Source organism: Leptodactylus fuscus, chromosome 2 (assembly GCF_031893055.1).
Source record: "Leptodactylus fuscus isolate aLepFus1 chromosome 2, aLepFus1.hap2, whole genome shotgun sequence".
Taxonomy (NCBI): domain Eukaryota; kingdom Metazoa; phylum Chordata; class Amphibia; order Anura; family Leptodactylidae; genus Leptodactylus; species Leptodactylus fuscus.
Genome location: NC_134266.1, coordinates 234,783,043 through 234,798,899, shown reverse-complemented (window position 1 = coordinate 234,798,899; position 15,857 = coordinate 234,783,043). Strand labels below are relative to the sequence as shown.

The 15,857-nt window shown below is 43.9% G+C and overlaps 1 protein-coding gene across 1 annotated transcript in view; it reads right to left on the bottom strand.

Moving 5' to 3' along the window:
* Positions 1 to 11,265, bottom strand: part of ENDOU (endonuclease, poly(U) specific) — a 42,655-nt gene extending 31,390 nt beyond the window's left edge. Inside the window, exons 1-2 of the mRNA XM_075262914.1 lie at positions 11,176 to 11,265; positions 237 to 356 (exon numbers count right to left, since the gene is read on the bottom strand). Coding sequence (XP_075119015.1) covers positions 237 to 356; positions 11,176 to 11,251 — 196 coding nt within the window. The 5' untranslated portion in view covers positions 11,252 to 11,265. The remainder of the gene's footprint in view (positions 1 to 236; positions 357 to 11,175) is intronic.
* Between the last annotated feature and the right edge of the window lie 4,592 nt (positions 11,266 to 15,857).

Below are 15,857 nucleotides of genomic sequence, written 5' to 3'. Positions count from 1 at the left end.
GGGCCCCGCCATTCCTAGTTACGCCACTGGTCCTGCCTGTACATAAAGGTCCCACCAGGACAACCCCTATACATATTCTCCATTAGGTCATTTGTACATTATAGAATGAGATACCCTCTATAGAGAATGGAAAGCTGCTGTATACATATGGCTAGCATGTAATGCTATGTCTCTATTAGATCTATTGGCTATTTCATGTTGGTTATATATCACGTCACTGTCCAGGTTTCTCTTACAGGAGCAGATGGAATAGTCGCTGCAGCAGTCTCCGAACCGTTCACATTGAGTATTGCACTGACAGCTGTATGACTTGTCTAGCTTGTCTCCACATCGATTCTTACATGAATTCTTACATTCTACAAAAGGAAAGAAGGGAAAAAAAAATGAAACAAAACAATAGTTTTCTTTACAGTTGTCATAAACATTTCCATTCTGCACCAACTTGCCTGCACCAGACTCTATAACTATAATGTCTTCTTTATAGTACCGATCCTTCACACAGGGAAGAGACACCTTATGGGCCCCCAAAGGCTCCTGGGCCCAGGTGCAACCCTGCCTTTTGAACCCTTTCAAGTTATGCCCCAGATGACTAGCCAGCTAACCAACTCTACTTTTAGCCGATATCTCTACAAATGTACAACCATGCATAGTTGAATGTTACCACCCAAAGCATGACTATGGGGAAATAACACCCTTACTATAACATCCAATTCTGCTTGTGGCTGGATAGTGACCGTAACATTGTTGGATATTAGTGATGAGTTAATTTCCCGGGTTTAATTCAACAGAATCGATTGGCAGGTTTGATTCAGTCTGAATAAATGTGGTCCAAAATGCCCCACTTGTTCTGAAGAGTTATGCATGAAACTCTGAGTTCTAGTAAGGGCTCGTTCACATCTGCGCCGGCACTCCGTACTTCAGGTTTCCGTTTCATGCATAAAACAGAGCAGGAGACGGAAACCTGCCAGAGTCTTTCTCACCCATTCATTTGAATGGGTGAGAAAGCTGTCAGGCCGTGAGCGGCGGTGAGCGTTTTGCGCTCTCCGCCGCGAAACCGGGTTTTATAAACCGGACACAGAGTCGGACATGCAGTACTCTGTGTCCGGATTAAAAAAACGGTTTTGCGGTGGAGAGCCTAAAACGCTCACCGCCGCTCACGGCCGGACCCGGTCTGTGGTTTCCGTCTTCTGCATGCCAGAACGGACAGCTGAACGCAGGTGTGAACCTAGCGTAAGACGGTATTCAATGTTTTACAAGGTTTTTAATAGGAAGACATAAGTAATGTCAAAGTGACATCTGCGTTCGGTATTCAGTTTGGGGAGTCTACATGGGGACCTGCCCGAACAGAATACTGGTGAGCATATGAAAGCACACGGACCCCATAGACTATAACGGGGTCTGTGTGTTTTCCGCACGAGTCATGCGGACAGAAAAGTACTTCATGAACTACTTTCTTCTCTGCATGATTCGTGCGAACACCACGCAGAAAACACACAGACCCCATTATAGTCTATGGGGTCCATGTGCTTTCATAAGCTCACCGCTTGTCAATGCATTCAGTATTCCATTCAGAGGGACCCCAAGCAGACTCCCTGAACGGAATACCGAACGCAGATGTGAACCGGGCTTTAGTGGCAGGGTTGCCTGCCAGGCATTACTGGGAAGACTGTTTGGCCGCCTCCTGAGGTTATGCAATCCTTCTTCTATATCTTCTGATCTATTGAGCAAGTTGCCTGTGGCAAATCCCAAAAGTTTTGCAAGGCTTTGTTTTTGTTAAATGCATTTTTAACCCCTAGTGTGAAATTCATATATTTATCTACAGAGCAACAATACGGTGCAAAAGTTTTAGGCATGTGTGGTAATAAAATGCTGTAAAGTAAGAATGCTTTCAAAAATAGAAGAATTAATAGTTTATTTGTGTCAAACAACAAAATGAAGCGAATGAACAAAAGAGAAATGTGAATTAATTCAATATTTGAAGCTGACAGTTTTATTGGGACATTGTAGTACATCGGATACAGCTGAATAAATGACTAGTTTTCTCAGGAGTAGAGATGAGCAAACACTGTTCGGATCAGCCGATCCGAACAGCACGCACCCATAGAAATGAATGGAAGCACCTGTGACGCCGGCCAGCCACCGGCAAAGTCAGCGTCACAGGTGCTTCCATTCATTTCTATGGGTGCGTGCTGTTCGGATTGGCTGATCCGAACAGTGTTCGCTCATCTCTACTCAGGGGCCTTCTTCGGCGGCTACAGCGAATAAAACTGCTGCATTTTTAGTTATTGTACTTTATTTTGCACTATTTTTCTTCTACATATATTGGCAATAAACATTCATTTGCAAAATAACTCAAAATTAGAATAAAGGAAATTATCCTCAGGTATTGTGGTCTATGGTAAAGGTCACATGCCCTCTTCTGGCTGTGCTTGGTAATTGCATTAAACACTGAACCTACCAGAGTATCAGATGGACAAGTCTGACCTTGTATAATATGAACGGGGTGGAGTGAGCAATGTATTGCCAGTGTTTCAATGAAAATACATTGAAGTCAGGTTGGGTGTCATATTTTGCAACCTCTACACAACTTCTTCTGCCAAAGAAAAAGCCATAAAAGTGAGTCAGGCTTTATAGTATTGCTTATAAATGTGTCCACTCTCATTTTGGTGTATTAAGAACTCCAATGTCCTATTAAAGCAATTCAATACAATTTTGCACCATGCTAAAAACCGCTTATTTGCCCTTGTTGAAATTGGTGCCATAGAATGCCTGACACCCCTGTACAGCAAATATATTACGATGCCTTACACTACGCATACACTACTATTACTATATTATTATTTGGCCAATTTCTCTTGGTATTACTGGGGAACTTTATGGTTGTATGTACTCTTTTCAGGGTCATTCTAACACATTGGTGGGCGCGGTGCAAAGGTTTCATAAAGGTGACCCCCCCCCCCCCTACACATACACACACACATCACCACCACTTATATTTAATGTCCCCCTTAAGCTGCCCCCTCATTTTAAAGTTCCCCTCCTGTTTCATGTCCCCATCCAGCTGCACCCAAAGTTTAAAGTTCCCCTGCAGTTGCCCCCACAATATTATGTCCCTCTTGTACTAAACAAACATAAAGAAAATACTAATACTCACCTCTCCTCACTCCCCTGCTCTCTCTGGTCTGGAGTCTTCAGGGAGCTGCAGGTGCGATATAAGTGACGTCATCACATCACATCTGTAGTTCCCAGAGCAGAGACAGGATGAATGGTGAAGCAGGGAGCTGATGGCTCTAAGGACGACAATGAGTTGAAGTTGGGGCAGCTGAGAGCAGTGGGACAGCCAATGAAGGACTCTTACACTGTCCCAAAAGGCCCATGCTTCCATAGGACCCAAAGCAAATGCACTATAGGCCCTATGGGTAAAGCGCCCTAATCCTTTTTTATTAAACTGCAACAACTATTTTCCAAACATTAAGATACAATAAAACAACATACAATAGTAGGTGAGGCTATATATCAGTTATCACATAATAGTCTATATAATATGCAATCAGATAGCTGTACAATCATTAACACCTAAGTGACAACATCTCATTGAAGTGCCCTAGGTGACCAGGAATACCCAACCATGGACAACATTTTCTCAAACATGGACAGAATGTGTTATGCCTCATGTATACCCCTTTCTGCAGTCCTATTAAGTTGTTCAGCCTGGTATGTAGTCCCCTTTTTGTAAGTATTGTTATTTAGATCCAGTGGACTGCAATGAGTTTCCTGGCCGTGCAGAATATGCAGGATATTCCTTTACAATCAGAAGTGTGGCTCCTACTAAAGTCTATCAGGTTTAGGAGACAGACCTTGGAAACAACTTCCAGTGTAATTCCTTATTTCAGTCCAAAACATTCCAAACCACTCACATTCCCATAGCGTATGCATAAAAAGGGTATCTTCCTGTCCACATAGTGTTGCTGTCATGTCACACCCAAAGCTTATAGAGCATCTTCCAAAAACTGGGAGTAATTTTGTGCCTCACACAAAGATATGATGGGATAGTACAGCCCTACACCTACTTGCCACCTGTCTCTGACCTTCAGGTGATACTTGAAGAAATAGGTATAGAATAGACACTGGTACAAATAGGAGAGAACTCCCCTGGCAGGACCCTGCTCCCCAGTACATCAATAACAACATGGGATGCAACGCTTAGATTCAGAGTGTGATGCTGGGTCATAAACTCATGTCTAAATTGTAAGTATTGATGGATGGCACTATGAGGGAGTTGCAATTGCTGTCTAAGTTGTTAGAAACTATGTATTAGTTCCCCCTCCAGTCTAATGTGCAAATATCTGTTTTTCAAGGTCCCACTACTCAGATTAAACTCAGGAAGGCTGGGATTATTCCATATGGGGGTAAGCCTATTGTGACCCCGGCTGCCTTGCCCCATCTACCCCTCTGACATACTGTATTTAGTTGATATACTGGCTATATTGGGGGTAGGGGTGGCGAAAGCAATAGCACAAGGCATCAGAAAATATAGGACCAACTCTGAGGTTACAAGAACAACCTTGGAGCACATATCAGCTGTAAATTTCACTGTGGTCATGGCTTCCCATTTCTATAGGATTTAATGCAGATATGACAGATCTATTATAATCCATTATTAGTGATGAACGAGTACTATTCGAAACGGCCGTTTCGAATAGCACAAACCCATAGGAATTAATGGAAGCGGCTAGCACACAGACTAAGCGGCTGGCCGATTAACCCCCTGCGTTCTATGTCCATTCATTCCTATGGGTGTGTGCTATTTGAAACGGGAGTTTCGAATAGTACTCGCTCATCTCTATCCATTATGATCTGTTTCACAGATCCCTCAAGATCTATCAGATTCATTTAGGAATCTGTTGTTTTTTTCATACACAGTTGTGAACAGAACCTAAAAAATGTACATAGTCCAGTGTACAGACTATAAATCCAAAGTCACTTTGGAACCATTATTGTTTTATCACATAGTGCTACGTTCTTTAATATAAAGGTCAGCCGAATGCCCAGTGTAGTCTTATATGCCAGCGTAGTCCCCTCATTGCAGAAGGGGGATGGAAACCACTGCTGCATAAACCAAAGGGAAAATGGTCTTCTGTGAGACCTGAGGCCCCATCTGCCAGAACAGCTGGACGGACACTTCTGGGGATCTGTGCGGTGCGGCAATGTAGGGCAGAGCTGAGTAAGTGAGCGTTCTCAGGGCACAGCTCAGTATTTGGCTGGGAGCCCTTAGATGAGACATTCTGACAGTCTACCTGGGATTGGCAGGCGAGGTAGTGTGCGCACTACAGATTTCTGCTGCCCTGTACATTTTCTCTAAGGAAACACAATTATCTAATGAACATGCGGATACATTCCTCCATGGCTTCTTCCCGTATTACAGGGAATAATTATAGTCTTGATGTACTCAGGCTGCAGAATAAACAATATAAGATCCAGTTTTACTAGACTTGTCATTCTATCATTTGCATAAAGCGTGGCATAGTTTTACTTGCTTTACAGTAGGTGGAATAATGGGAGCACTTCATAGACATGTCCACTATGTAACTATATCAAGCAGAGCAGTCAGTTTTGGTTGTATATTGAATTCTATCTATGTAGGTTTTTGTGCTACCCCCAGATGAAGCAAACACATAATATGCATTGTGGCCTAGTTGCCATCTTGGTCTGCTTTACATTACTTATATTATTTATGGTTGTTTCATGTCACATACGCACAGAACTGCAATTTGCTTCATAGCTTTGCAGCCACATCATGAATAAATAATGCTTTTTTTTCTTTATTTTTAGCCAGTGGCGTAACTAGGAATGGGGAACTTTTGACATGGCCCCCCCGACCTATTCAGACCCCAGAGTATAATGATCGGAGACCCAGGGGAGAATACAAACAAAAAAAAAGACTGTTACTTACCTCTCCTGGCTTCGGTGCACTCCCCGATGATATCAGCCATCTTCAACGATGGAAGAGATGTCACTTGATCTGAGGTTTGCGTCGCGGCACATAAGGATGCAAGCCCAGCCTACGTGGCATCTGGGACGTCACCAAGTAGGCCTGAAGCCTTCCGGAGCCAGGAGAGGTAAGTAACAGTGTTTTTTATGTTCCCTCACCTTTCCTGGGATTCCAATCATTATAGTCAGGGGTCACCCATGTGACTAGTTCTCTAGTATCAGGCACTGAAATGGATTGCACTGATAGTGGGCAAATAAAAGGAATAAAGCGTAGAGGTCAGAGGTATTATATACAGCCACTAAAGTATACAGAGAATATAACAGGGCCTCCCTAACTTCTGCATTATTTAATCTGCCTTTATACTTGACTGTTGATACACTGGGGGAGATATATCAAGACAGACTCCATGTGCCAAATTCTCACAAAAAAATACCAGCTAATATCTATTAGTTTCTGTTGTCATTCATAGTAATCCATAGCAGCCTATACACACATTTCACTATTCTCTGCAACTGTTTCTGCCACTTTGGAGGCAACTGATGAGATCCATGGATGTTGTAAGTGTGTCTATGTTACTGAAACCTGGTCGTACTAAGTATGTGCAATTGCACAATCCTTGGTCCATGTGCTATTCTGAGCTAATACTTTTTTTTAAAGTCATCTGCTCTTGCTTCTTGTTCATTATCTAAATGGTTGTTAATTAGTTGCAGTTTTTGGTTTTGCCTCTTGACAGTTCCTTGGCCTCAGCTTTTGTCAACCTTCTACTGTCTGTCAATTGTGAAGTAAAGCCCTGTCAAATTGCTTTGTAAGATTGGGTTCATATCTACATCCCTTTTTAATTTTTGCCTTGTCATAAGTACAGAGATACAAAGCTGGCTCTGCCATATAACCAACATCAATGTCACCCAATGGACCTCACTGGCGATAAAAGAATCTGCACAGAACTTCGTAACACAACTGTAGACACCAATGGAAACCCAACCTCACCCTTTCCAGTACGGTGTATTTTATCAGTATAGTGTATTTTATCTCACAAGCATTGCCTCTCTCTTGTTCTGGTCCATTGGCAGGGGCGGATCCAGGGCAGGGCGAACCAGGCAACGGGGCCCCGCGGCACGGCCGGGACCTAACAAAATGGTCCCGGTCGGCATGTCCCGATTCCAACTGAGCTCAGCGTTAAAGCAGGAGCTGACAGCTCCTGCTTTAAACGCCTATGTATTCGGCTCATCGGCGGTAGGATGCCGATGAGCTGAATGCATAGGTGTTTAAAGCCGGAGCTGTCACAGCTCAGCTCCTGCTTTAACGCTGAGCTCCGGCCTCCGGCATTTGTAGCCGCGATGTGATGACGTCATCACATCGCGGCTACAATATGTGTATGAGAGAGGAGAGAGCTCTGAGGGAACTAGGAATGGTGAGTGTGTGTGAGAACGGCATGACACTGGGGCAGATGGAGGGGGGAGAACGGCATGGCACTGGGGCAGATGGAGGGGGGGAGAACAGCATGACACTGGGGCAGATGGAGGGGGAGAACGGCATGACACTGGGGCAGATGGAGGGGGGAGAACGGCATGGCACTGGGGCAGATGGAGGGGGGGAGAACAGCACGACACTGGGGCAGATGAAGGGGGGAGAATGGCATGACACTGGGGCAGATGAGGGGGGAGAACGGCATGACACTGGGGCAGATGGAGGGGGAGAACGGCATGGCACTGGGACAGATAGAGGGGGAGAGAACAGCATGACACTGGGGCAGATGAAGGGGGGAGAATGGCATGACACTGGGGCAGATGAAGGGGGGCATGACACTGGGGCAGATGGAGGGTGAGAACGGCATGACACTGGGGCAGATGAAGAGGGGGAGAACAGCATGACACTGGGGCAAATGAAGGGGGAGAGAACAGCATGACAATGGGGCAGATGAAGGGGGGAGAATGGCATGACACTGGGGCAGATGAAGGGGGGAGAACGGCATGACACTGGGGCAAATGAAGGGGGGAGAACGGCATGACACTGGGGCAGATGAAGGGGGGGATGGCATGACACTGGGGCAGAGACGGGGGGAAATGAAACTGTGGGCAGATAAAGGGGAGAATGGCATGAAACTGGGGACAGAGATAGAGGGGGGGACATGAAACTAGAGGTAGATGAAGGGTGTATATGAAAATGGGGGGAGATATAATTTACGGGTGACTGTAGGAGGATTATACTGTGTGGAATCACATGAAAATTGAATGAGAATGGGTGGAGTCAACATAAAAGTGGGCGGGGCCTAATTTGTTGTGGTGCGCTGCGCGCGCCACACGTTTTGTTCCCTCTTTCTAGTCTTCAACAGTTGGGAAGTACAGGTTAGAAGTGCAAGACCCCCAGTAAGTAGGGCCCCGCCAAAGTCAATTGCCCAGGGCCCCGCAAACCCTGGATCCGCCACTGATTGGAGGAATGATAAAATAGCGGTTACACGCACATTGCGACTATTGACTGTAATGGGATGCATCGGGTATCTCTCATTTTAAAACTGAAACCGGCAGAGGAAAAAGTGCTCCTGCAGGATTTTACCAATTTTTAGGCGGACGCTGTGATGGAATCTCTAGCACTGACCCCAGATGTCAATTTATTTGTCATCTTCTTTGGAATTTCCTTTGGTGGTTCTAGTTACTACTTTGGGTCATGTTTACACAGTCCAGTTTGGTGCAGTTTTATAATCTGGCCTCAGTGTAAAGTTTACTACATAAGGAAGTCTTACTATATATTTCTGCTTTCATTGTATTTCTGTAGTTTTGTGCTAGAAACATATGCTGGACCGTGAGAGTTTTGAGTAACTAAGGGCTCGTTCACATCTGCGCCCGGTCTCCGTTCTGCAGGTTTCCGTTTCCTGCACAAAACAGAGCAGGAGACGGAAATCTGCAGGACTCTCTCACCCATTCATTTGAATGGGTGAGAAAGCTGTCCGGCCGTGAGCGGCGGTTGAGCGTTTTATGCTCTCCGCCATGAAACCGGGTGTATTAATCCGGACACAGAGTTGGACATGCAGTATTCTGTGTCTGGATTAAAAAAAAAACGGTTTCGCGGCGGAGAGCATAAAACGCTCACTGCGCTCACGGCCAGACCCGGTCTGTGGTTTCCATCTTCTTGCACGAAGAAGACGGAAACCACAGAACAGAGACCTGAACGCAGGTGTGAACCTAGCGTTACTTTCAGGAATTTTTTATTGTGATTAGTCAGTGACTAATCTATACCTCATAGTTTTGGTGCTACCTGCTTACATAAAGAATTTGTAGTTGGTAAGCCCCTGACTCATCCTATAAAACTGAGTAATATCATCCCTGTGTTACAAGTCAGTTCACTGCATAAGGATGAATTTGTTCATAAATATCTTCCTTAATCCTTTTATCTTCCCACTTGTCGCTTTGTTAAATCATGAGCTGAAATGTTTTACTATAGAGACGGGTTTGACAATGAAAGCTCTGACAACAGTCTCTAAATCCCTATTGTTGACATAACCTCACTTTACTGGTTAGTTACAAGTAGTTATTGCCATACTTCTTGAGAAACTGAATATATTGAGAGATTAAACAATAAATGCATCTTAACATTGACATTGACTAAAGCGTATATAGCTCTGAACAGCAAAGTGTATTACATTGTCTGGTCTTCCAATATTTGTATATTATATTGTGTACTGCTATCTTATCCTACTAATATTATCCTATCCTACTAATCCTACTAATATTATCCTACTAATCCTACTTATTATATCCTACTAATATTATAAATGTGAAAGTTTGTGTGTTTGGATGGTTGTTCCTCAATCACGCAAAAACGGCTGAACGGATTTGAATGAAATTTGTCACATAGATAGATTGGAACCTGGAAAGAAACATAGGCTACTTTTTATTCGGGTACATGACATGGCTTCACGACCGATATGAACGAATTTAGCTTCATACTAGACTAAAGGACCCTTGATGATGTCATCACAGGTCCTTGATCCGGCTACGATAGGATAACGGTATTGTGTGGGCGGAGTTATATCCGGTTGAACAGGACAGTGTGGAAGCTGCTGAGAATGGCATCTAATGGAAGGTGAGGAGAGAAGAGAACATGCAGGCTGTGTGTGGGCAAGAGGGGTATATGGGGTGTACACTTTTTGTGAGTAAGAGAGGGGAATGTGGGGTTCAGGCTATGATGGGGGGGGGGGCGAGAACTGTGCCAAATTGCAGCCAAATCCGTTCAGCCGTTTATAACACAAAGGCTGCTCAGACACTAAGAAAACTCCTTTCATCCAAGTAGCCAGATGTAGCAAAGTTTATGCAGATATGTAGCACTGCTGGGTATTCTGTACATATGCAGGGATGTAGATAGAGCTGGGTATGCTATGCATATGCAGGGATGTAGATAGAGCTGGGTATGCTGTCCATATGCAGGGATGTAGATAGAGCTGGGTATGCTATGCATATGCACAGATGTAGCAGAGCCGAAAGGCCTGAGCAGGCGGATCATGGACAGCAGCAATTGGCTAAATATAAGTGGATGATCGACAACAACAACACGCAGACGAAGTCGTGGGTAGAGGCTAGTACTTAGTAAATCCCACTTTTTTCACTTTGAGGCCCGTATCATATCTGTATTCAATTTCGGGTTAGTCCGCATAAGGTACCGAACACATTGACAAGTGGAATACCAAACACATTGACAAGCGGTGAGCAATAAAAGCACACAGACCCCATAGACTATAATGGGGTTTGTGTGTTTTCCGTATGGTGTCCGCACGAGTCATGCGGAGAGGAAAGTAGTTCATGATGTACTTTTCTCTCCTCATGTTCTGCGGGCAAAACATACGGACCCGATTATATATTATAATATATATATTATATATTATTACACCCCAAATATCTATTCAAAATGTAGTAGTAAGAAAGATCAGAGTACTTATTATTATTAATTCCAAAATGACGATATCTTATTGTAGGGAACAACATTTTCCAATGCCATATCAAGTTTCTGTATGTGACCTTCAGAATGATTCTGTAATAATGTATTATCATTTACAATAGTTACAAGTTATATTTTACATCATACACCTATATAAAGTCTACTGTACTGCTTACATCTGATTCCTAATATGAAGCCACTGCAATAGACTGCAGACTGACTAAGTCAGAAAGTGATATAACTTGTGTACTTACTGTCACTGGAGCAGGTCTCCGAAGCCCAAAGGGCTGCAATGCCAGACAATAAAAGAACAACACGCAGCGTCTTCATTGTGAATGACAAGACTGTACCAGTCCTCCTTTGATTCCAAGTATTAGTTATACCTCTTATAAAGCAGGGTGTGTCTTCTATGCTAATATTTTAGGAGGAGTCACACAAAGGTTACAATTAAGAAACAATCTCTATGTATGTCTTCACTAAACAACATTGAATAACCCAAATCTAATGATAGGACACGTAATACATGACATTAATAAATATCGATAAAATACTGTCACTGTTTGCCCCCAAAAAATGGGAAAACCCTATGTAAATTAGACCACCTAGGGAATAGTCCAGATACAATCAGATAAAAAACGTCATAGCTCAAAGAGCCAGTATGGATAAAACACTGGCAGTATCATTGAGACCCCGAAAGGTAAACCTTGAATAGATTTGGTACAAATCCCCGGCTGGGGTACAAATCAAAGGCTAGGGTCCCACGAGGAGTAAACGCTACAGTCTGGGCACAGCGCTTTAGAGTCCCTAGCAAATCCCATCACACGCTGCAGAAAAATAGCCACAGCAGAGATGCAGAAGCCCCATCACAGGCCTCAGTAGTGATCTTGGGTTGTGTGATGTCAACCAGAAGATAGAAGAGGATGCCTGGAAACCGCAAGGATGCCCCAGAGAGGTTAGATAAGCTGAGTACAACTGTTTGTTATTTTTAATCACTTCCTTCGGCTTCCACTTATTATACTTTGGGGTCTGAGGAGACCTCAGATTATAATAGAGTCTTGTGGTTGACGAAAATTTCAGGTGCAAGTCAAGCCTGAAAGTAATGGAAAATTAGGGTCAAATCTAAGGCAAACATATCACTGTGTGGGGAGCGAGAAAGGGGGCAGTTTACTGCGTGGGGGCCAAAAACAAGAGGGCAATCTACTATGCGGGGGGCCTAAAAGGGGACAATATACTGTCTGGGGACCAAAAAGGAGAGGACAATAATATGTGTGGGGGCTGAAAAAGGGACAATATACTTTAAGAGGGCAAAATTATGTGTGGGGGCCTAGAAAGGAACAATATACCGTGTGGGAGCCGGTAAAGGGGACAACATACTATGTGGGTCAGTAAAGGAGGTGTTATACTGTGTGGAGGCTAATAAAGGGGATAATATACTGTGGGGGCAGTAAAGAGGGCCTTATACTGTATGTAGGCCATATAAGTGGATTTTTTGATGTGCAAATAGTCATGGCCTACAATTGTAATTAGGGGGGCTCTAGAAACCAATCAAAGGTCACAATATATTGTATGGGAGTCAGTAAAGGGCACAATATACTGTGTGGATTAGTAATAAGGTGTTATACTGTGTGGGGGGCAATAGAGTGGATAATATACTGTGGGGGTCAGTAAACAGGGCATTATAATGTGTGTAGACCAAATTGATTTTTTGATCTGCAAAGGTTGGATTTTTTTTTTTTTTTTTTTTAGAAGTACCTTTCTACAGAACACTGCAGGTAGCAGATAGGCTAGGTTCACCCCTGGGTGTTGGCACCTCCGTCAGTAGGCACAGGGTTGTTGTACTTACATACCCTATTTCCTTGAAAATAAGTCATCCCCCCAAAGTAAGACATAGCAGGGGTTTTGTTGAATTGCGTTGAAAACGCAGCATGTCAATTATATCTTTCTTTCTTAATTTTGTATACAGTGTGTTGGATTCTATGATGCAAAATCCCATTTTCTAAGGGTTTTTGGGGGGCAATAGTGTTTTTTTTTGTTAACCAACAGAGAAAAAGTGCTATTATCATAGCAAAAAAACAAAACAAGCTGACTCTGGCAGTGTGTTATAGTCTTATATAGACAGGACAGTATCAATTTTGGTTGCTTTTTTATAAACTCAATTCCTTATCACTTTCTTAACCGGCAGGCGCAGTGCACTAGAAATTTGTCTTGATATTCTGTAATTGTTATTCTTTACTGCTGCACAAGCTCCCATAATGGAATCATTTTTGGCATTATTTTTATAAGCTCAATTCTTTACCACTTTTCAACTGGAATGTACCCTGGTAATGTACCAGAAATTGTTCTTGAAATTTTGAAAATTGTTACTCTCCTAATGTTATATTGTTGTGACATTTGCTCCCAAAAAAGGATGACAAACAAATTTGTCTGGAAATTCTGTAATTGTTACTCATTGGTGCCGTATCTGCTCCTATAAAGGGATACTTTTTGGTGGCATTTTTTTATAAACTCAATTTTTTATCAACAGGCAGACACAGATTTTTCTGAAAATTCTATACATTACCACTATGGCAGCACTATGTTGCTGTGGCATGTACTCACATAATTGGGATGATAATTCAGGATTTCTTTTGGTTCCCGTGTTGTTCTCATGGGAATATACTTTAGCTTTTTCAACTAGCAGGTTAAACATAGTGACAGCATGCCAAAATTTTTTATTGAAATTCTGTAATTGTTCCTCCTTGTAGCGTCCGGCAGCAAAAAAGAGCTGTGGGAAAAAATGAGGTGGCAATGCATTGCGTTTTTTTCGGTAGCGATTTTCACAAAAAGTTTGCAGAGGTTTCCTCTGCGAATTTTATGCTTCAGTTATACCTATAGGGAAACCGCCGGCGTTTATGTAGGTATAATTGACATACGGAGATATCTAAAACCGCAACCAAAGAAAGCAGTATCGCTAACAGAAGCTTCTTCAAGTGAACGGAATCATAGAGAAACTCCGAGAGTGCTTCGACTGCAACCTCTAATCGCAAAAAAAAAAAAAAAAATTAAATAATACAGCAGTACTTGATGTTATTGCGACTAGAAGTCACAGTCGAGCACCCGCGGGGTCTATTCAGTTAAATTCACTTACATTAGTGAAGACGTCGCAGGGAAACATTGGTTGTGACTCTCATTGCAATATCAATGATCAATGTTGCCGTATAGCCCTAGCCTTAAAGATGTCATGAATATTTAGGTATTTCAGGAAAACCAAAGTTTACAATTGGCATGGTTTAGTGTCTGGTCGCATTTATGTTTCCTGTTTGCAAAACTGATTGCTGTTGTATACAATATCTCTCATTATTAGAGATGAGCGAACACTAAAATGTTCGAGGTTCGAAATTCGAATCGAACAGCCGCTCACTGTTCGTGTGTTCGAACGGGTTTCGAACCCCATTATAGTCTATGGGGAACATATACTCGTTAAGGGGGAAACCCAAATCCGTGTCTGGAGGGTCACCAAGTCCACTATGACACCACAGGAAATGATGCCAACACCTCTGGAATGACACTGGGACAGCAGGGGAAGCATGTCTGGGGGCATCTAACACACCAAAGACCCTCTATTACCCCAACATCACAGCCTAACAACTACACACTTTACACACTCAATACCACCTCTCTGACAGTAGGAAAACACCTTGAAACATGTGTATTTGGCACTTGCAGTGAGGAGAGCTTGTCACCAGCAGTGAATTTGGCCCTTGTAGTAAGTTGAGGTTGGCACCAACATTTGTTTTGAAAATCAGGGTGGATTGAGCCTCTAACCAGCAGAGTTTGGGCAAATTCATGGTGGAGGGAGCCTCTAAACACCCCAGTTTGGGCAAATTCATGGTGGAGGGAGCCTCTAACCAGCCCAGTTTGGACCAATTCATGGTGGAGGGAGCCTCTAAAAACCCCAGTTTGGACCAATTCATGGTGGAGGGAGCCTCTAAACAGCCCAGTTTGGGCAAATTCATGGTGGAGGAGCCTCTAAAAACCCCAATTTGGACCAATTCATGGTGGAGGGAGCCTCTAACCAGCCCAGTTTGGACCAATTCATGGTGGAGGGAGCCTCTAACCAGCCCAGTTTGGGCAAATTCATGGTGGAGGGAGCCTCTAACCAGCAGAGTTGTGGGAAAGCAGGGTGGAGGGAGCCTCTAACCAGCAGAGTTGGTGGAAATCAGGGTGGAGGGAGCCTCTAACCAGCAGAGTTGGGGGAAATCATGTTGGAGGGAGCCTAGTATTAGCAGAATTGTGCAACGCTTATGGTGGATGAGTATGAGGATGCGGAGGAATTGGAGAGGTTGAGTACAGACATGGAGTTTCATGTTGGGGTGCTTTACACAGGTGGGCACAAAAATGAAGGCTCTATCCAGTGGTGGTTCATTTTTATCAAAGTGAGCCGGTCGGCACTCTCAGCTGACAGACGGGTGCGCTTGTCAGTGATGATGCCACCGGCTGCACTGAACACCCTCTCAGATAGGACGCTGGCGGCAGGACAGGACAGCACCTCCAAGGCATATAGGGCAAGTTCAAGCCACAGGTCCAACTTCGACACCCAATACGTGTAGGGCGCAGAGGGGTCGGAGAGGACAGGGCTGTGGTCGGAAAGGTATTCCCGCAACATGCGCCTATACTTCTCACGCCTGGTGACACTAGGACCCTCTGTGGCGGCACTTTGGCGAGGGGGTGCCATCAAGGTGTCCCAGACCTTAGACAGTGTGCCCCTCGTTTGTGTGGACCGGTGAGAACTTGGTCGCCTACTGGAGGAACTGTCCTCCCTGCCACCAACGTCACATGCTGGAAACATCTCCATCATATTCTGCACCAATTGCCTGTGGCAAGCATTGATGCGATTGGCCCTCCCCTCTACCGGAATAAAAGACGAGATGTTGTTTTTATACCGGGGGTCAAGGAT